The following is a 22,024-nucleotide window of genomic DNA, read 5'->3' as shown; positions in this document are numbered from 1 at the left end:
TCAGAGCTATTTTTTCCCCCCTCTAAAGGCCCAGCTGAAAGGGTATCACAAAAGGGCCCTTTATCCTGGCTCTTGAAATGGAATAAAGACAATGAAACTGCCTTTTATCTACCAGTATACAAGGGCTTCCCTGGTGGCTCAGACAGTGAAGAATCTACTTGCAATGAGGGAGACCCAGGTTCAATCCCTGGGTCAGGAAGATCTGGAGAAGGGAGTGGCTTCACTCCAATATTATGGCTCCATTAAATACTGGCTCTGCTTCTTTATTCTTGCCTGGAGAATTCCACCAACAGAGGAGTCTGCAAAGAGTCAGACTCGACTGAGCGACTTTCACTTTCACTATACAGGGTTGAATATTGTCCTCTCAAAAGTCATGTCCATCTGTAACCTCAGAATGTGACCTTGTTTGGAATAGGGTCTTGCAGGCATAATCAAGTTAACCGGAGATCACACTGGATTCGGGTGGACTGAATCCAATGCCTGGTGTCCAAATAAGATGAGAAATTTGGACACGGACATGCAGAGAGCACCATGTGAGACTGAGACACTAGGGAGAACATGATGTGATGACAGAGGTGGGGACGGGAGTGGTGCGTCTACAAGCCACGGGACACCAAGAACTGGCAGCAACCCCCAGAAGCTGGGACAGAAACACGGAACAGTTCTTAGAGGGAACCAAGCATTGGACACTTTGACTCCAGACATCTAGGCTCCAGAACTAGAGAGGACACATTTCCATTGGTTGAGCCACTAGTTTCTTATTACCTTATTACAGCAGCCTTAGGAAACTAAGAAACAGGAAACAGGGAGTGGCTTAGGGAAAATATCAGGGTAAGAAAAGACACCCTGGTTCTTCCAATTCAGTGGCTCCAGCAGACAGCCCACCAGTTGAGGGTGCATTTTTTGGGCCAAAAAGTACCCACTGTCCTTCCCAGGCCAGAGCAAATGCTGATGACTGTAGGCATCGGCGGAGGCGGTGGGAAGGATAGGGTTGGACCACTCGGGCCATCCCCTCATGGAGTGCTGCTCAGGACCCCACTTTCCTCTGTGGTGCGTCTGTCATCACTGCTGTGACAGCAAAGGGAGCCACAGATGTTCCTGAGCCATTGCCAGGCCCTTGTGAGGCCGAGAGAGTTAGAGGACCAAGCAGCGTGCCTGAGGTGCCACTGGGAAGAGGGTGAAGGCAGAGAGCATTGCTGATGTGTTGGTGTCCTTATAAGAGGTAAGGGGCTATGTCAGTCATAACTATCTCTGAGGAGGAAGGAGTCAGGTAACTAATGCTGAACACACAACTTCCGGGTCAATAATTAGGTCCAAACCATAATAGTCAGCCATCTGCAGGGTGGGTGAGTGGGGGCAATGGCTGGGATGAGACTGAGGCAGACAGAAAGTCACACAGGAAGGGGACAGACACTACGAGACAGGAAAGGAGGTGCTGCTGCAGGTGCTGAGAAAACCCGTTAGGTGGTCAAAGCACTGAGTTCTGAGAAATGCAGAGAAGGTAGGTCCTGAGAACCAAGACTGGCAGGAACCAGGGTTACGGCACCCCCCCAGGAAGGAGAGTGCCCAGGTGGCAGTGAGCGTGGCGGGGTGAGTGGGCCCTCCCTTCCTGGGGTGCACGGCAAGGCTGGGGTGACGGGGGTGCCTGGTGACACACCTTCAGGCAGAAGAAGGCACAGAGAGACATGAAGCATCGTGTCACCCTGGAAAGATACCAGGAGGAGGTCGGACTCCGCTGTGTGAAAGGCCTGTCTTATAGATGTCCATCCACCTGCAGCCCCAAATTTACCCTGAGACCCAACCCCATCCAGAGCAGCACCCTGAATGACCCACAGCTCACGTCCAAGAACAAGGAGCACAAGGTGGGTTGTGCAGCCAGAAGCACTTGGTTAAAAGAGAGGGGGGCTGTTGGGAGGTGGGAAGGGGTTGTGGCCAAGGGGGAGAGAGGGGCTTCAACCCGTGAGACAGGAGACTGAGCGCACAGCCTGGTGATGGCACATTTAGGAGGTGCAGACATGTGAAGGGAGAGACCACTCCTGAGACTCACAACCAGCTGACATCGTCCAGGGTGCAAGCTACAAACCCTAAGCAAAGTCTTGCCTGGGACGTCCTGCTGGAGTCTGTGTGCTGGGAGGTCTCATGAGGCTGCTCAATCAGGTACCCAAGCAGGAACCTTGGAGGCTTTCCAGAATAGACCCCCCACTCATGTCCTGCCTTTTGTCTGTATAACAGCTTTAGTCAAAGAACAAATTTCATCAGAGAAGTGAGAACATGCAGAAAGAACAGTAAAGCCAGACAAAATAATAATACTTTAGCTATGAAGCAAAGTCAAAGACCTTTAGTTCTTCAAGGACTATATAGATAATATTCTGAGCCACGTCCTTTGAGCTGTTTTGCAGATACTGGAACCCCAACCAGGAGGAAGAAGCTCACTGTATGCTGCCCACAAGCACATGGACCCCAGACTGGTTGGAACCAGAAGGTCGATGATGCTGACTCCCAATTACCTCACCACCAACCAATCAGAAGAATGTCCACGAGCTGATCACACCCCACTCCTTGAACACTGTGACTCCTCACTACTTCCTCCAGGGTGAGACACACAGTCTTGAGGCATTAGCCAGCTGCGGCCCTTTTGCCTGGCAAAACAATAAAGCTATTTCTTTCTACTTGATCCAAAACTCTTTAATCTAGCACCCATGGACAGAGGCTGAATTTCAGGAACAGCAAGGAACTGTCTCAGTCTCTTCTCCTTTAAAGGGTATTTGGTAGACTCTTGTAATGTCCCAGTTCAGGGCAGCTCCACCTGCCTCCCGGGGCCCTGTCTAGCTAGGCAGGGAAGTTTAGAGATTCTGAAAGTGAAAAGTGAAAATGTTAGTCGCTCAGTCATGTCCAGCTCTTTGCGACTCCATGGAAAGTAGCCCACCAGCCTCCTCTGTCTATGGAATTCTCCAGGCAAGAATACTGGTTTGGGTAGTAATTCCCTTCTCCAGGGGATCTTCCCAACCCAGAGATCGAACCTGGGTCTCCTGCATTGCAGGCAGATTCTTTACTGACTGAACCACCAGGGAAGCCCATAGTGTCTAGTGACAAGAAAGCTTTCCTGGTGAGTCCTTGTGTCCCTTTAGTAGATTCCCCTACTAAAGGCATAGGCTGGGCCTTCAGGAGAGTCAGCTTACCTCCCGTGCCTGGCACGCTGGTCCCACCGGGGTCATTTGGATGTGGAGCTGAAGGTGGATGATAGCCAATCACCAGGTCAATTGTGGCCTGGGTAGAAAAATTTATTACAGATAGAATCAGTGCAGGGCATCAAAATGCTTCAGACACAACACAAATCAATTCAGCAGCAGTAACAGTTTTCAAAGGGGTGAGCAGGGGGATGGGAAAGTGAGAAGAGAGAGAGAAGGGTGACACACCCTCCTTGTCTTCCCAAACACGAGCCCAGGTGAACTGGAAACACTTGCAAAAGCAGGTACCGGTACAGGTTGCCAAGTGTATTATTGCTAAGGGGCAGCCTCGTAAACCGGAGGAAAGCTGTGACAAGCAAGCAAGAACTTGTCATGAGCCTCCTTCCTAGGCTGTAGATGGCCTCCAATCACAGAATTATAGTCCCAGAGGCTCATTCTAAGTGATTAAGGCTTTTGTTCACTCACTGACATCTTTGCTAATTGCTAAAATTTATTTTTACACTTCTTTCCAAAAAGATTTTTATGTGGCTAACAAAAAGTCATAGAATAATGTGATTCATAAAACGGGGTTCAAAAAGGGGAAACAAGTCTGATGAAAGAGGAAACAAATAGGCAAAATATGAAACTGAATATAAGTACCACTCCTCTTGCATTAAATATGACCCCAAGTTGGCTAGAAGCCAAGGGAAGTAGAAGAACAGAAAATGTTACATAAACTTTCATTATCAGAAAGGAAGAAACATACTAAACTCATTATAGGAAATAAAATTATGTCCATTTAAAAAATCTGAGTTAAATTTCTCATGTGGAGCATTATTTTAGTGCAGAGTTTCCTATACTTTCATATTTAGTGAACCGATAAAATTTCAAAAGAGTTTGCTAGTGGGACTCAACATTGGGTCACTAATTTTATTTTGTCAAACGCATGCCCACAACTACCATCTACTGTTATAAGCATTTCACAAAATAAAGGATCTCAACAGCAAGAATGAGGATGGATAAATCTCAGAATAAAAGATGTCCTTTGAAAATAAGAATGGGGCACACTCACACTCTACCCAGGTTATCAGATAAAATATAGGGCATAAAACTGGGGACATACCTATCCTACAAAATGACTCATTGTTTATCTGAAATTCAAATTTAAATGCGCATCTCCCACGCTTTCATTTGCTGCTACTTTTGCTACACCTGGTAAACTCTAACACACACACATTTATTATGTATTGCCCTGCTTTTTCCCACCTGTCTAGTCATCAGTGAATATTCCCACATGGATCAGCACATTCTTTGCCAACTTAGGAACTACAACCTGGGAGACACTGAACAGGAAAGCAAATGATGTCTCTGGCAGCAGTCTCTTGGCAAATACAGAATTGGAAGAACAGTGTCTCATGGCTACAAGTGAACAACAGGAAAACTGAATGCAATTAGGAGCTCAACTGCCAAACCTAATCCAAGAATTCAACCTTCAAACCCTAGAAGAGTCCATGAATGGCTTGACCATCAATGGTTTCCCAATAACCTCAGGATTCTCAGAGGTGCTGAAGGCCCCCTAATAGGGGTGAGATGATACCAGGGGGCCAGGACCTTACACTTCCTTACTCCATTCAGTCACCACAGTTCTGCCATTTCAGGGTTCTACATACACTTGCCTTCTCTGCTTTAAAGAGAAGAAAAACACCCAGAAACATCACTGCCTTGTTACATCTTCCCTTAGTATCATTTCTGACAGTCAGGTTTTGGGTAGACAGATGACAGCTGACATTCTGAATCCACGTTTTATGATTAAAAGCAAACCTATACATTTTGGAGACTAGACTAGCAAAACCGACATTCCTAATGGGCATTATTGTATTCTTGCCTACAGGGAGGGCCTCTTTTACTTTAAACTTTCTCCCATTTGCCCAGACTCCCACCCAAAATAAATTGTTCGGAAAATGAAGGCATCAGAGGTTAACAAGGCAAGCTTTATGAGTGCTTGTTAGCAATCTTAGAAATCTGATTTAACTGGTGGCTCAGTAGCAAAGAGTCCACCTGCCAATGCAGGAGACATGAGTTTGATCCCTGGCCCAGGAAGACCCCACGTGCTGCAGAGCAACTAGACCCATGAGCCACAACTACGAAGCCTGTGCTTTAGAGTCTGAGAAACACAACTGCTGAGCCCATGTGTTGCAAGTACTGAAGCCTGGGCACCCTAGAGCCTGAGCTCAGCAAGAAGAGAAGCCACTGCAATGAGAAGCCTGTGTGCCGAACTACAGAATAGCCCACATAGCAGTGAAGATACAGCACAACCAAAATATAAATAAGTACACTTTTTTTTTTAAAAATCTGAGAGTTGTGATACTTGAGTCAAATTTTTTATAGCACATTTCAGAAAGTCTCTCTCTCTCTGCTGGTCTCATATCAGACAATATCAGTGTATACTTATTTAGAGAGGCTATGATCAGAAAACATTCAGCTGCCAATACAAGTATAAAGATCATGATATGAACATCTTGATATTCTGGTCTAATATTAATGAATTACCTTCTACAGAATGTTTCAAAGTGTGTCTGACACACGAGCTACACTCACCACACAAATGTTAACACCTAAGTGAATACGCACAGAGCTGTACCAAGCGAGGGTCCCACTCGAGCTATAGGATTCTGCCACAGAAAATCAAGTTTATCTAACCTGCAGTATTGTCAGTAAGAGTATAGGATGAGGCCATATCATTTGCAAATACACCTATTTACCTCAAAAACAATAGGTTTGTATATGTGTGTTTGTGTGTGTAGTGAGCTAATTATAATGTCACACTTATCTTAATGAATCTTTGTGCTTAACCATCTCACTCCAAAGCCATTCAACAAGAGGGAAATGCTCACCCCAGTCTCTTGTCCCCTTTCGTTTAGCAGGGAGACCAGTTTGTAGGGCAGTGATCTGCTCTGGTCACCCATCAGGTCCTTCAGGGCTATGGTGGCCGTGCCAATTAACCTGCAGGGAAAAGAGAAAGCGCAAAGTAAACTACATAAGAGGCGTATTTCCATTTACTCATTGGACCTCCCAATTCTCTTACTGTTCATATGTCATCATTAAAAATCACTCATAATGAAACGTGGGCCATTTTGTGCTCTCCTTAGCAGGATATTTTGACAGCAATCACGTATTAGCTATTACTTCTCCATAACAAGCAGTCATTTCAAGAATCACACTATGATGCCTGTGAAATTTCAAGTCACAAATGAAATCAATAGGTGAGAGACAAAGCCCTGAAGAATCCAGGGAGAGAGAAAAATAGGACAAAATTTAGGCATTCTTCTGCAATGGAAATTTCAAAGAACTCATAAAACATTGCCTACTCGAGGGTGGGACGATATGAGAGAATAGCATTAAAACATGTATATTACCATATGTAAAATAGATGACCAGTGCAAGTTCGATGCATGAAGCAGGGAACTCAAAGCTGGTACTCTGGGACAACCCAGAGGAATCGGATGGGGAGGGAGGTGGGTGGAGGTTTCAGGATGGGGGGACACCTGTACACCCGTGGCTGATTCATGTTGATGTATGGAGAAAACCAGCACAATATTGTAAAGAAACTAGCCTCCAATTAAAATAAATTAATTTAAAACAAAAAACAACAACAACAAAAAACTGCCTACTGTAAAAAACATCCCAAGTTGACCTTCTTGAAGTGTAAATAGGTTGCTAGTTTACTGACAGGGGAGCTTGTTAACCAAATGCTATGGAGCATCATTCAAAAGTTGGATGTGTGTACTTATCTCTCTTCCAAGACCCAAGGGACTATATTCAGCCTCTACCACTTAGCCATCCACCTCTTGTATTTTTTTGTTATATTCATTCATTAGTTTTATTCATTCGTTAGTGATAACATACAGTATATTTGCCTTTTTCTGTCTGACTTTTTTCACTCACTAAGCATAATACCCTCTAGGTCTGTCCATGTTGTGCAAATGACAAAACTGCATTCTCTTTCATGGTTAACATTCCATTGAGTGTGTGTGTGTGTGCGCCACATCTTCTTTAGTCATTCATCGGCTGATGAACACTTAGGTTGCTTCCATATCTTGGCTATTGTAAATAATACTGCTACAAACATGGGGGTGCAGATATCTCATTGAATTAGAGTCTTTCTTTTTTTTGGATATATATCCAAGTAAACTTGCTGGATCCTATGGTCGCTCTATTTCTAGTTTTTTGAGGAACCTCCATGCTGTTCTCCATAGAGCCTGCACCAATTTACAATTACAACAGCGTACTGGGCTTCCCTTTTCTCCAGATCCCTGCCAACACTTGTTACCTGTGATCTTTCTGATGACGGCCATGCTGACAGGTGTTGAGTGACATCTCACTGTGGTTCTGACCATCTACCTCAGTGCACACAGCATACTGGTGCGGAAGTACACCTGTGTTTCTCCTCACCAGAGTAAAGCTCCTCGAAGTGTTTCCTGTTGTTCATTACTCTAACCCCAGAGCTTGGGACATAGTTTTTTTTATTAATAGAAATTTACTGAATGAAGGAAAGAAACATTTTTTGTAGTTAGGACACATGATCAAAAAACAATTTTAGAGAACACACAACCCCAGGGAGTTAGTCAATACAAAAGTGTAACCTGTGAAATACAGTCTGTAAATTGGAGGTTATAAAGTATTACATGATATAAGAGTGGGTGAATTGAAGGAGATCCTTTTGTGAGTGAAAGTTGCTCAACTGATTCCAACTCTTTGCAATCTCATAGACTATACAGTCCATAGATTTCTCCAGGCCAGAATACTGGAGTGGGTAGCCTTTCCCTTCTCCAGAGGATCTTCCCAACCCAGCAATCAAACCCAGGTCTCTTGCATTGCAGGCGGATTCTTTACCAGCTGAGCCACAAGGGAAGCCCAAGAATACTGAAATGGGTAGCCTATCCCTTCTCTAGCGGATCTTCTCGACCCAGGAATTGAACTGAGGTCTCTTGCATTGCAGGCAGATTCTTTACCAACTGAGCTATCAGGGAAGCCCTTTTGTAAAATGTAATCAAAAGCAAAGCGAGTCCAGGGGTGTGCTCTCAGTATAGATACTGAAAAAGGAAAACAGACATAGTAAGAATTTTTAGATGTTATTTACTTATATCTTGTCTATATTTGCAGTGACTTATACCAACCAATAGCAGATATGATAGCATGGAATATCATTAGAATAAATGAGAAAGCTAAACATCAAGTCTTCAAAACGACAGAAGAAATTCCTTATATCGAAAAACCCATTGTGAGGAAACTCTAGTTGAGAATAAAAAAAAGCTTTGGGCTTTCAGGCAAAAACAAATTAAAAAATGTTCCCCCTGTGGAGAAATATTCATTGTATTTAAAAATGTAGTACATTTCCTTTTAAAAATCAGGAAGTGAAAGTTGATGTCAACATAGATACATTATTTTTAAACTGACATATATCTGTATTCTCCTCCCCGACTCGGACCTCAGAAATTGGACCAGGTTGTAGATATGGGTTCTGTCATCCAACCACATATGTCCAGTGACTCGGAATAAGTGACTTCACTTTCTGTGCATAGGTATATTGTACTGTGCTTAGTCACTCAGTCGTGTCATATTCTTTGTGACCCCGTGGACTGTAGCCCACCTGGCTCCTCTGTCCATGGGATTCTCCAGGCAAGAATACTTGAGTGGGTTGCCATGCCCTCCTCATAGATATACTGCACAAGACCAAAGATTGCGATGGCACCCTGTATCACAGAATTTACCCAACACTGTGAACCATTTGCACATGGTTTCTTGGAAGAGTGCACCAACTTGGACCAGATACACACAAAACATTAAATCAACCATGATGGGTTCTCATCTCTTCTAATATCACAAGTAGAGTCAGTTAATGACAATGGAAAAGAAAAATTTTGCTTCCAGAAGATTAAGAGTGAACTTTTCAGCCCTTTTAGGTCAATATAGAAATTCTCTCTGTTAATGCTGAGAATTGATGGGACCTTTACAGAGTAATTTTTCAGATCAGTATGTTCATTCAGTATGTTAGTTTGCTTTTTTATTTTAACATGAGTATGTTCTCTTCTCACTTGGAATTTTATTTTCCTGATATATTGAGGACAAGAGGCTGTCCAGGACTCCATTTCCACCTGATGAAACAGGGAATCATCACACAAAGTGAGACCACTTGAAAATCTCTTCCACGTCTCCCTCAGCTGCACAGGGTGTGAGTTTTCATGAACTTTTCCCCATATTTTAAGACAGTAGGCCAAGGGGTTGGCCAACTTGTTTTGTTTTTTAAAAACAATAAAAAATTTTGAAAACTTTCTCCAAACATACAATACATACAGATGGCCAACACATGAAAAAAATGCTCAACATTAATTGTTAGAGAAATGAAAATTAAAACTACAATGAGGTATCACCTCACAATGGTCAGAATGGCCATCATCAAAAAATCTAAAAACAATAAAAGCTGGAGAGGATGTGGAGAAAAGGGAACCCTCTTGCACTGTTGGGAATGTAAATTGATATAGCCACTATGGAAAGCAGTATAGAGATGCCTTTAAAAACTAGGAATAAAACTACCATATGACCCAGCAATCCCACTAGTAGGCATATACCTCAAGAAAGCCATAATTGAAAAAGACACATGTATCCCAATGTTCACTGTACCACTAATGGCAATAGCCAGGCCATAGAAGCAACCTAGACATCCATCAGCAGATGAATGGCTAAAGAAGTAGTGGTACATGAATACAAAGGAATATTACTCAGACATAAAAAGGAAAGAATTTGAGTCAGTTGAAATGAAGCGAATGAACTTAGAGCCTGTTGTACAGAAGGAAGCAGATCATAAAAAGAAAAACAAATATCATATATTAACACATACATATGAAATGTAGGAAAAAAAATAGTACCGATGAACCTATTGCAGGGCAGGAATAGAGATGCAGACATAGAAGACAGATTTGTGGACACAGTGGGGGAAGGGGAGGGGAGAACAAATCGAGATAGTAGCACTGACGCATATACACCGCTGCTGCTACAGCTGCTAAGTCGCTTCAGTCGTGTCTGACTCTGTGTGACCCCATAGACGGCTGAAAAAAATGGGAAACCACTGTATAATGCAGGGAGCTCAATCAGGGGCTCTGTAATGACCTAGAGGGGTGGGATAGGGTGGGTGGCTGGGAGGGAGGCTCAAGATGGATGGAATGTATGTATACTTATGGCTGATTCACATTGTTATATGGCAGAAACCAACACAACACTGTAATTATCCTCCAATTAAAAATAAATTGAAAATAATAGAGCCCAACAATGAGGAATTTGAATAAGAAATTGAAATGTCATTTGTCAAATGTCTGATGGAAAAAATCAATCAAGTGGAATTATTTACTTTGGTAGCCAACTGTGATAGCCTGAAAAGATATGTTTTTGTTCCTTCAAAGTAAAATTAAAGTTAGAAAATGTTCAAGTCTAAAAAATGTGACAACTACAAGTTTAAAAGCTATATAACTGGTACTCACCCTGAAAGACATGGAAACAACAATAGATTTTCTTCCTCATGCTTCCATGATTCATAACCTAACTTTATGATTAAAATCATAATACTGTACATTGAACATGTACTAATCTGCTTTTGCTAAAGCTTAAATGACCTGAATCTTTACTAACAATATATAACTCCCAGAACAAAACAAAAAACACATGATGGACACTGCTGAAGTAGAAAACGGGCTGGTCTGGAGTTGGATGGAAACTTATTAACATCCACCCCAGGTCAGTAGGTGCATAATATGCTACTGGAGATCAGCGAAGAAGTAACTCCAGAAAGAATGAAGGGATGGAGCCAAAGCAAAAACAACACCCAGTTGTGGATGGGACTGGTAATAGAAGCTAGGTTCAATGCTATAAAGAGCAATATTGCATAGGAACCTGGAATGTTAGGTCTATGAATCAAGGCAAATTGGAAGTGGTCAAACAGGAGATGGCAAGAGTTAACATCGACATTCTAGGAATCAAAGAACTAAGACGGACTGGAATGGGTGAATTTAACTCAGATGACCATTATATCTACTATTGTGGGCAGGAATCTCTTAGAAGAAATGGAGTAGCTATCATAGTCAACAAAAGAGTCTGAAATGCAGTACTTGGATGCAATCTCAAAAACGACAGAATGATCTCTGTTCGTTTCCAAGGCAAACCATTTGATATCACGGTATTCCAAGTCTATGCCCCAACCAGTAACACTGAAGAAGCTGAAGTTGAACAGTTCTATGAAGACCTACAAGACCTTCTAGAACTAACAGCCAAAAAAGATGTCCTTTTAATTATAGGGGACTGGAATGCAAAAGTAGGAAGTCAAGAAACACAGGGAGTAACAGGCAAATTTGGCCATGGAATACGGAATGAAGCAGGGCAAAAGCTAATAGAGTTTTGCCAAGAGAACACACGGGTCATAGCAAACACCCTCTTTCAACAACACAAGAGAAGACACTACACATGGACATCACCAGATGGCCAACACCAAAATCAGACTGATTATATTCTTTGCAGCCAAAGATGGAGAAGTTCTATACAGTCAGCAAACACAAGACCAGGAGATGACTGTGGCTCAGATCATGAACTCCTTATTGCCAAATTTAGACTTACACTGAAGGAAGTGGAGAAAACCACTAGACCATTCAGTTCAGTTCAGTTCAGTCTCTCAGTCATGTCCGACTCTTCGCGTCCCCATGAACTGCAACACGCCAGGCCTCCCTGACCATCACCGACTCCCAGAGTTCACTCAGACTCACATCCATCGAGTCAGTGATGCCATCCAGCCATCTCATCCTCTGTCGTCCCCTTCTCCTCCTGCCCCCAATCCCTCCCAGCATCAGTCTTTTCCAGTGAGTCAACTCTTCGCATGACATGGCCAAAGTACTGGAGTTTCAGGTATGACCTAAATCAAATCCCTTATGATTATACAGTAGAAGTGAGAAATAGATTTAAGGGACTAGATCTGATAGATAGAGTGCCTGATGAACTATGGATGGAGGTTCGTGACATTGTACAGGAGACAGGAATCAAGACCATCCCCAAGAAAAAGAAATGCAAAAAAGCAAAATGGCTGTCCAAGGAGGCCTTACAAATAGCTGTGAAAAGAAGGGAAGTGAAAAGCAAAGGAGAAAAGGAAAGATATACCCATTTGAATGCAGAGTTCCAAAGAATAGCAAGGAGATATAAAAAAGTCTTCCTCAGTGATCAATGCAAAGAAATAGAGGAAAACAATAGAATGGGAAAGACTAGAGATCTCTTCAAGAAAATTAGAGATACCAAGAGAATATTTCATGCAAAGATGGGCTCAATAAAGGACAGAAATGGTAGGGACCTAACAGAAGCAGAAGATATTAAGAAGAGGTGGCAAGAATACACAGAAGAACTGTACAAAAAAGATCTTCACGACCCAGATAATCACGATGGTGTGATCACTGACCTAGAGCCAGACATCCTGGAATGTGAAGTCAAGTGGGCCTTAGAAAGCATCACTATGAACAAAGCTAGTGGAGGTGATGGAATTCCAGTTGAGCTTTCAAATCCTGAAAGATGATGCTGTGAAAGTGCTGCACTCAATATGCCAGCAAATTTGGAAAACTCAGCAGTGGCCACAGGACTGGAAAAGGTCAGTTTTCATTCCAATTCCAAAGAAAGGCAATGCCAAAGAATGCTCAAACCACCACACAATTGCACTCATCTCACATGCTAGTATGGACAAGGCAACGGCAACCCACTCCAGTACTCTTGCCTGGAAAATTCCATGGACGGAGGAGCCTGGTAGGCTGCAGTCTGTGGAGTCCCTAAGAGTCGGACACAACTGAGCGACTTCGCTTTCACTTTTCACTTTCATGCATTGGAGAAGGAAATGCAACCCACTCCAGTGTTCTTGCCTGGAGAATCCCAGGGACAGGGGAGCCTGGTGGGCTGCCGTCTCTAGGGTTGCACAGAGTCAGACACAACTGAAGCGACTTAGCAGCAGCAGCAGCAGCACATGCTAGTAAAGTGATGCTTAAAATTCTCCAAGCCAGGCTTCAGCAATACGTGAACCCTGAACTTCCAGATGTTCAAGATGGTTTTTGAAAAGGCAGAGGAACCAGAGATCAAATTGCCAACATCTGCTGGATCATCGAAAAAGCAAGAGAGTTCCAGAAAAACATCTATTTCTGCTTTATTGACTATGCCAAAGCCTTTGACTGTGTGGATCACAATAAACTGTAGAAAATTCTGAAAGAGATGGGAATACCAGACCATCTGACCTGCCTCTTGAGAAACTTGTGTGCAGGTCAGGAAGCAACAGTTAGAACTGGACATGGAACAACAGACTGGTTCCAAATAGGAAAAGGAGTACGTCAAGGCTGTATGTTATCACCCTGCTTATTTAACTTATATGCAGAGTACATCATGAGAAACGCTGGACTGGAAGAGGCACAAGCTGGAGTCAAGACTGCCTGGAGAAATATCAATAACCTCAGATACGCAGATGACACCACCCTTATGGCAGAAAGTGAAGAGGAACTAAAAAGCCTCTTGATGAAAGTGAAAGTGGAGAGTGAAAAAGTTGGCTTAAAGCTCAACATTCAGAAAACTAAGATCATGGCATCTGATCCCATCACTTCATGGGAAATAGATGGGGAAACAGTGGCTAATTTTATTTTAGGAGGCTCCAAAATTACTGCAGATGGTGATTGCAGCCATGAAATTAAAAGATGCTTACTCCTTGGAAGGAAAGTTATGACCAACCTAGACAGCATATTAAAAAGCAGAGACATTACTTGGTCAACAAAGGTCCATCTAGTCAAGGCTATGGTTTTTCCAGTGGTCACTCCAATGTTCTTGCCTGGAGAATCCCAAGGACGGGGGAGCCTGGTGGGCTGCCGTCTATGGGGTCACACAGAGTCAGACACAACTGAAGCGACTTAGCAGCAGCAGCAGCAGCATGTATGGATGTGAGAGTTGGACTATAAAGAAAGCTGAGCACCGAAGAATTGATGCTTTTGAACTGTGGCATTGGAGAAGACTCTTGAGAGTCCCTTGGACTGCAAAAAGATTAGTCCTGGGTGTTCATCGGAAGGACTGATGTTGAAGCTGAAACTCCAGTACTTTGGCCAACTGATGTGAAGAGCTGACTCATTTGAAAAGACCCTGATACTGGAAAAGATTGAGGGCAGGAGGAGAAGGGGACGGCAGAGGATGAGATGGTTGGATGGCATCACCGACTCAATGGACATGGGTTTGGGTGAACTCCAGGAGTTGGTAATAGACAGGAAGGCCTAGCGTGCTACAGTTCATGGGGTCACAAAGTCGGACATGACCGAGTGACTGAACTGAACTGAATACCACTAACAATTTGAACTAGATATTCTTTGTTTTGGGGAGCTGTCCTGAACCTTGTCAGGTGTTCAGCACCCCTGGCCTCTACCTACTAGAACATGTCTATAACATTGCCAGTTGTCCCCTGGTGAAACATCACAGGTTGAGAATCATTGGATTGGACAAATTTTGTTCTAGACCTAACTCAGTGTCCCAGCTTCCTTTGAGATCTTGGCTAAGTCACCCAAATCTGAGCCCTCTTCATTATCTGCAAATGAGTAGATTGAAATAATTCCTCACACACTTTTTAGCTCTGGAAGTCTGCTACTGGCTTACACATCAATGCTCCTAAAGTGAAAGTGAAAAGTGTTAGTTGCTCAGTCCTGTCCAACTCTCAGCAACTCCATGGACTGTAGCTACCAGGCTCCTCTGTCCATGGGATTTCCCAGGGAAGAACACTGGAGCGTGTTGCCATTGCCTCCTCCAGGGGATTTTCTCAACCCAGATCTCCCACATTGCAGGCAGATTCTTTACTGTCTGAGCCACCAGGGAAGCCCCATCAATGTTCTTGTGTATGTCTATTCAGAAGACTATCTCATGTTACATATTTCTCTTAAAGGCTTTGTTGATTTGTACGGGTTGGGGGTGGGGGTGGGGTGGGAAATATCTAGAATATCTCCATAATGAACAATCCAGAATAGTAGGCAAGCTTTCTGCCTTCAAAGGTATTGGTCTTTAACATTAGGAGTCAAATGTAGATTCCCACAGGGTGTCAGGAGGAAAGGTGAGGCCAATAATAGAAATGTGGAATACAGTGAGTGTTAGGTAAGACAATAAGGAGTGATGGGATTGTGGTTAACTGGGGAGAGCAGGCTTGCCTAAAACACAAAGCCATCTGCTGGCCCTTTATGGCCCTGAAAGGTTTTACAGCCTCCATTCTGACTCATCCAATATCTGCTCCTTTTCCTTCCCCATGAGAGGGTGTAAAGGGTGGAACACATAACAGACCAGGAATGGAACGAAAATTTAGCAAATCACAAAGTCTGACCACAATTCCTTCCTCCAGGAACCTTTAGTCTCCTTTCTTAAGATTTGCTTTTTCATTATAAAATTCTTAGGTTTGGGGGTCTGGGGGAAGGAGATGTGAAAGAAATCTTACATTTCTTTTTATGCAGTAAAGATGGTGTATGTTTAGATGAAAGCCTAGAAAGAGTTTAATCCCCCAAATAGTTTTCACAGTACAGTGAGCCGAAGAAAAACGTAAATGTTTACAACTTCTAAGAGATTTCACTGTAAGTTGAAGAACACATCCCCTATAGTGAGTCTGAACTCTAATAGGAATCTGAAGGCAAGGCTGGCCTGGCCTGTTTTCTATGATGTTGCCTGGATACAAAATACAGTGAGAGACTGGGAAATGATGACTTGGCCTCCTACACAGGGAATAACAGTTCAGTCGGACCACAAGCCAATTTCCTTTAAAGGCGGTGACACTAAACCAAAAGCCCTTTTTCTTTCATATTAGTAATGCTATAAATAAGCTAAAATGTTATGGTGTGACAGTAATGAGGAATCTTTGCCCTGTGTTTTCATAGAACAATACGAGTCTCCCCCATTGACTCCACCCAACACTAAAACAGATGGACCACATCTCAAAAAGAAACTTTATAGTGAAAGAATCTCAAGGCTCTCCCCTTTCCCCGTGGAGTTAATAGACAGCAGATGAATTCTGAAATGAAGAACCAGTCCTGCTCCTATTCCTTCCAGCCCATGATCACTCATATAGTTTGTTGTTGGTTCTCTATGTGACATCAAACTCATTCTAAGCCATAGAAGCGACTACTTCAAAGTTAGATGTTAGGTTTGGGGGAAATGAAGAGTTTAAACCAGTCAACTCAATCATGCAAGTGTTGGTCAAGAACTTTGTTTTCTTTCTTGTTGAAACTGAGTCTAGTGTGTTTAAAAGAGAAATGGAAAACATTCTCCCCACTGGCCTGAACGCAAATGTTAACAGCCGCATGCCACTGCCGTGAGTAACGGCTTTGCTGGCCGAGTTCTTAATCAGGGGAGCTCACATCTAGCAAGCTGTTCTGTGCACCAGGCCACAGCATAGGAAGGTTTACTGGAAATTCCCTCATGAAGGAACGGAAAAATAAGTTGGAGGCTGGAAAGTAAATCACACACTGTTTCTGCTCCCTGGGGCTGCAGTACTCCAACTTTCCATCCTCCTAGGGGGAATGACAAGCCCCGACTCGGCCAGGGACAAACACTTTTCTGAACAGCCCTCTGGTCTCCTGCAGGACCGTGACCTGCCCACCCTCTGAGGCACTGGGCTCTCTGCCAGCTGGCCTTTGTCATGTGAGCCAGGGTGGGAAGGCCAGTGGGGATGCTCAGCTGGGTCTGCTTCCTTCTACACACTTCTCCCCGCCCTGGCCGGTATCAGTCAAGCTCTTTCCTTGGTCCCTGAGCCAAAAGGTGGGACAGCCAAGTCCCACACCTTGCTTTCTACCAGATGGGCAGCCATGGCAGCCAATCCCATCACAGGGAACCCTGGCAAGCTCCTTTACTTGTGGGGAGCCCTCTGAATTCCCCAGCCAGCCTACCCTTTCCCTCTGGATTAGCCCATAAAACTGTTCCTCAGAGTGTGGCTGCCCTGCAGTAGAGTCAGCAGGGCGGTTACAGATTCCCAGGACCCTGAGTCACACTTTTCCTTTAGTTAATTCTTATACCCAGGAAGTTTGAGGAACAATTGTCTAGAATAGGTGGAGGGGTGGGTGGAGGGCTGGGGGGCAGGGAAGGCAGTGGGCAAAGCCAGATCTGGGGAAAGGGGAACGTGTGCAGTTTTTGTTAAAGTACATCCAGTGTGACCATACAGGTTCACATTTGAGAAATGGACATAGAAATCAATAATTTAACAGAATAAAGTAGGAAGCAGAACTCCATCAAAACCTACTCAGCAGGCCTAGTTACCTGCACCCTCCCATGGCTTCCCCTCCTTACTCCACACTGAGACTAAGGGCCTTGAGGCCTTTGTCCTGCTCATCACGAGGAGGCAGGGGTTTCAGAAAACCTAGAACCTCCTAGTCCATGCAGTGGTTCCCAAACCTAGCCATGCACAAGCCCTCTGAGTTGGGGTGTAACAAACTCCATGTCCAGATTCTGGAATCACTGACCTAGCCTGGAGGCTGCAGTAAGATTTGCAGGATTCAGGGACAGCCCCTCTGCATCATAGCCCTTGCTACAGACAGTGCCACTTTAACAGGGGAAGGAGCTGAGTAGAAGCCCAACTCTCCTCACCAAAGCCCTCCAGGGCAGAGAGGCTATGAGGCCAGGGGAGGGTTAACTAGCCTAATTCCTGGTGTGTAGAAGATGTCCAAGAGTTACTTCTTGAATAAATGATGTAACTGGCTATTTTGCTATTTGCTTCTGACCAATTCTGCTATTCATTCAGTCCTCAAAGTTCTGACTCTATGCGTGCCTGTTCTGGAGTTCAGCAGAACTCCCAGGCTCTGTCTCTAATGCCCTCATCCATTAGAATCAAGGTTGAGTTTTCATTCATTCATCTATCCATCCATTCATTCATTCATCAATCAAGCACTTGGACCTTATAAAGGGGGGCAACATAACATAGTTATTAAGACTGATTCAGACTCATCCTTGTACTACAGATTGTGTAACTTTTCTGAGCCTCAGTTCTTTCATCTGCAAAGTGGGGGTGATGGCAGCTCCTACCTAACAGTGCTGTTATTAGTGATTAAAGGGATGATCTAATAAGTGGTTAACATTGCTATTCATTATTATTTCAGACACTATTCTAGAAAAAGGGATCTTAAAAATCACACGACTCCAAGTCAGTGCTTATAGGGAACGCTTGTCTGAACTCATGCACAGCATAAAGCACAGGGAGGTGGGTTTATCTATGTGGAGTGTGGACAGGCGGGCATGAAGACATGAATGAACAGATAAAAATCATTTGTAACTGCCCATAGTCATTTCTATACAATCACTGTGCAGAGCTCTTAAAACTAACCCTTTCTCTTATATACATCAAATAGCTCCCTCCCCACGCTCAATGCTATATATACTGTGAATCTGCATGGAAAACAATTTTTATTTTCAGGGTTAGACAGGAAGTAAATTTCAACTGTAGCTGAATTCTCATTAAATCCAAATAGTGGAATCAGAATGAATTTTTAAAGCCATAGGTCTCATAAGACGTTTCATTATAAAAAAGACCCCAGAACAATCCTTATATAAAAAGCCTTTCTAAACCAGCACATACACACACACACAAACACACTTTACCCTATCTTTTCTCCCTGTTTCCCCTCCTTCATTCTTCTTCATCATACTTACAACCATCTGATAAACTATATGTGAATTTATTTTTTATTGTCTGTTCCTTCCACTCAGATGTGAGCCCCATGAAAGGCATGTAGAACCCCAGTACCTAGAGCAGTATCTGACACAGCAGGTATTACCAAACATTTGTTGAATGAATAAACTGATACATCACTGAAGACAGTCCAATGATCTTGCAAATGATTTATAGGTTATAAAGCTTCCTCTCCTAAAAGATAGTCCTCCAAGTGCAATTAGGAGATAATTACAGCTCTTGGCATTATGAAATGCCTTTCTCTTTCAGTCTCTCTGGGTGTTTTTCTCCAGGGCTGTGATCCACCTTTATTTACTTGCAAGATGGTAACGGATGCCAGTAGGGCTGTGGCAGCTACTCAGTTGGTCTCCCCAAACAGCGGGTTCAGCCTTTCCGGTACCCAGAGCCGGCCAGCCCAAACCAGCTTTGATCTTTGCATAGCTCTGCCGCTTCATTGAAAACACAGTTTAAAATCAGAATTGGGAATTCTGTTTCAAGTAACATCTGCCTCCAGTTTAGATTTTTACAGAGCCTCAGAAGCTACTCTAGAAGCTACCCGAACCCTTCTCAACAACCACAGTGGGGAAACGGAAAGGTCACGGGGACAGCCTCAATAAATCCCCCTGCCAGGTTTATATGCGGCAACAGCAGAAACTAGGCTCACTATTAAGGGAAATAAAAGTACTGAAAGCTTGAACACAAGGTGTTTTGTACATCAGAAAATAAGAATTTCTCATAAGCAATACCACACTGTCCCATTAAATTAATTTCATTCCAAACTGCAATTCTTCTGTTTTCTCTAAGAAAAAACAACAGAAAACACACACAAAAATACCCTTGCCTAGGGAGTCAGTACATTTCATAGCCCAGGCTTGGCCTTTTTCTAATGCTATAGCCCTAAGTACCACTCTGTGAGTCTGTGTTATTTATGATAGTCACTCACTTTCACACCCTGGCACCCTGGCCCTCACCCAAACACACATACACAGGAAATAAATAAACCTTGGAAAGTCTGAGGTTAAATTCTGGATTTATCAGGTTAAATCCACGTGGTTCCAATTAAAGAGCTGGGTGACTTCAAGAAACTTGGTGAACCTCTCTGAGCCATATTTTCCTCAACTTCAAGATGTCAGTAAGCCTGTCTGACTGAAAGTCATTATAAAGATTTAAACCAAATATGTGTGGAGCAGTTTTAACACAATTCCTGGTCCATGGTAAGCCCACAATAGATATTAGACATTATATTGTTCATCATGAAATTTATGTTTTTCTTAGTTATATTAAAATTTGCCCTTTATTGAGGAAGTAATCCAGTGACCATTATAAAGACTCTTGCCAAAGGCCACCCAACCAGTAGGTAGCAGAGCCAACACCAAACTAATCTCATGATCACACAGCTGACCACTTGTCTCCATCACTTCTTATGCAAGAACTTGGGTAAATTTCCTCTTAGATATATTGTGAAGTTGTTATCTCCTTCTTACACATAAGTAAAACAGATGATTTACTCTCAGATGATGTCTCCAACTTCACTCTGCATTTGTGTGGGGATATATGTGACGGTTTCAAATATACAAGTACACACATATGGAGGGGGAAGAAAAAGAGTACTAAAAATGCAAACTCTTAATTATGGTCATTTTATCTCAGACATTGTAATTTGCATCTCTACCCATTCAATTTGGATTTTTTTTTTTAATATATCTTCTACTTCTCTACTTTACATGCTCAAGCTACCTTCCCAAACCTGTAGAATATGATAATACCTGTTTCACTGTCTATGCCTACTCATAATACCCTAATAATGTGTGTGTTTAATAATGATTTTTCTGTTTTTTTTTCTTCACATTACTGAGGTAAAATCCTTCTGAGTACCTTGTTGTGGTTTAGTTGCTAAGTCATGTCTGACTCTTTGAGACCCTAAGGACTGTAGTCCGCCAGGCTCCTCTGTCCATGGGATTTCCCAGGCAAAAACACTGGAGTGGGCTGCCATTTCCTCCCAGACTACTACCTACTGCTCATGAATTAGGAGGTTTTCCCACTCCGGATGGTGGGAATATTAACTGTTCTCAGCCCTCGGGTAGTTGCCTCATTGACTAGTACTCACCTGAAGAGTCAAGAGGAACCCTTTGCAAACCTTAAGAATGGTGTGGGGGGTGTGTGAGTGTTACATGGCTGTGTGTATGACTCTAGACTCCCACCTGTACCTCCTCAATTTGGAAGACAACTAGGATCTGCCCATTTAGCACTGCAGCCTGGAAATACTCTCCAGGCCAGAAGCCAGGTTGCTCGGGGAACTCAGCTCATTCACTCCCCTCCTGGGGATCACTGTCCTGTGCTGCCAGTGCCCAATACCTGAAGCCACTGTGGCATGTATTTCACCTACTTTTTTGATTGTGTCAGCAGAGAGGGCAAACCTGGTCCCTGCTACATCATCTTGCCATGAGCAGCACACATTTGAAAACTTGTAAAAATCTTTCATTCCTACATTTCCAGGCTCCCAAAGACGATTTTTCTTTAGAAACTCAAGTGGAGTGCCAGCAGGGTCCGGATGTCAAGGGATCAGGGTCTCAGCCTCAACCCTTCTGAGCCTCAGGTCTCATCTCCACTTCTCAAGGTCATTGTGAAGATCACATGAGATGAGATACCTTCTCTGAACTCATCTCGTAGGGAATGAGCTTAAGTGATTATTCAGTAGCATGAAATGACTGCTTAAACTCTTACCTAGGAAGGAGGTACCAATATTCTGATAATGAGTGGGGGTTTCTTTTTTTGGGCAAGATTAGAAAAATTTAAGCTAGGGAGTTCCCTAGTGGTCAGGATTCAGTGCATTCACTCCAGTGGCTCAGATTCAATCCCTGGTCAAGGAACTGAGATTTTGCAAGCCTCACAGTACAGCCATGAAAAGGTAAAAGATAATCATTCCACCTACATTTTGGTTCCTCTAGGTGGTCAGAGGTTCTCAGTATAATGGAAAAATCAAGAGTACAGGTCTGACTATAAAAGTTAAGAATACACCTGACATATACCTGCTGTGTGACCCTGAGCAGATGACTAAACCTCTCTGAGAAAAAATCTGCGTGTGTGTGTGTGTGGAACTGGTGGGATAAAGTGTTTGAAGGGTTCA

At 43.3% G+C, this 22,024-nt stretch overlaps 1 protein-coding gene and 1 long non-coding RNA gene across 6 annotated transcripts in view; one reads left to right on the top strand and one right to left on the bottom strand.

The window, feature by feature from the left end:
* MYOF (myoferlin) overlaps window positions 1-22,024 on the bottom strand; it is a 178,356-nt gene that overhangs the window by 120,190 nt on the left and 36,142 nt on the right. For all 4 annotated transcript variants that reach the window (XM_070363810.1, XM_070363812.1, XM_070363811.1 and 1 more), the window contains exons 4-5: window positions 6,062-6,170; window positions 3,180-3,267 (exon numbers count right to left, since the gene is read on the bottom strand). In XM_070363810.1, coding sequence (XP_070219911.1) covers window positions 3,180-3,267; window positions 6,062-6,170 — 197 coding nt within the window. The remainder of the gene's footprint in view (window positions 1-3,179; window positions 3,268-6,061; window positions 6,171-22,024) is intronic.
* LOC138985784 (uncharacterized) lies at window positions 423-2,674 on the top strand. Of its 2 annotated transcripts, none has more exons than XR_011462738.1 (3): window positions 423-1,222; window positions 1,664-1,862; window positions 2,005-2,674. It is a non-coding gene; the product is annotated as an uncharacterized lncRNA (long non-coding RNA). The 2 variants fall into 2 exon arrangements; XR_011462737.1 differs by having other exon boundaries at window positions 435-1,222; window positions 2,400-2,674.

This window comes from Bos mutus, chromosome 26 (genome assembly GCF_027580195.1).
Source record: "Bos mutus isolate GX-2022 chromosome 26, NWIPB_WYAK_1.1, whole genome shotgun sequence".
Classification (NCBI taxonomy): Eukaryota; Metazoa; Chordata; class Mammalia; order Artiodactyla; family Bovidae; genus Bos; species Bos mutus.
Note: the sequence above shows the minus strand (reverse complement) of the source record. Positions and strands in the feature narration are given on the sequence as shown.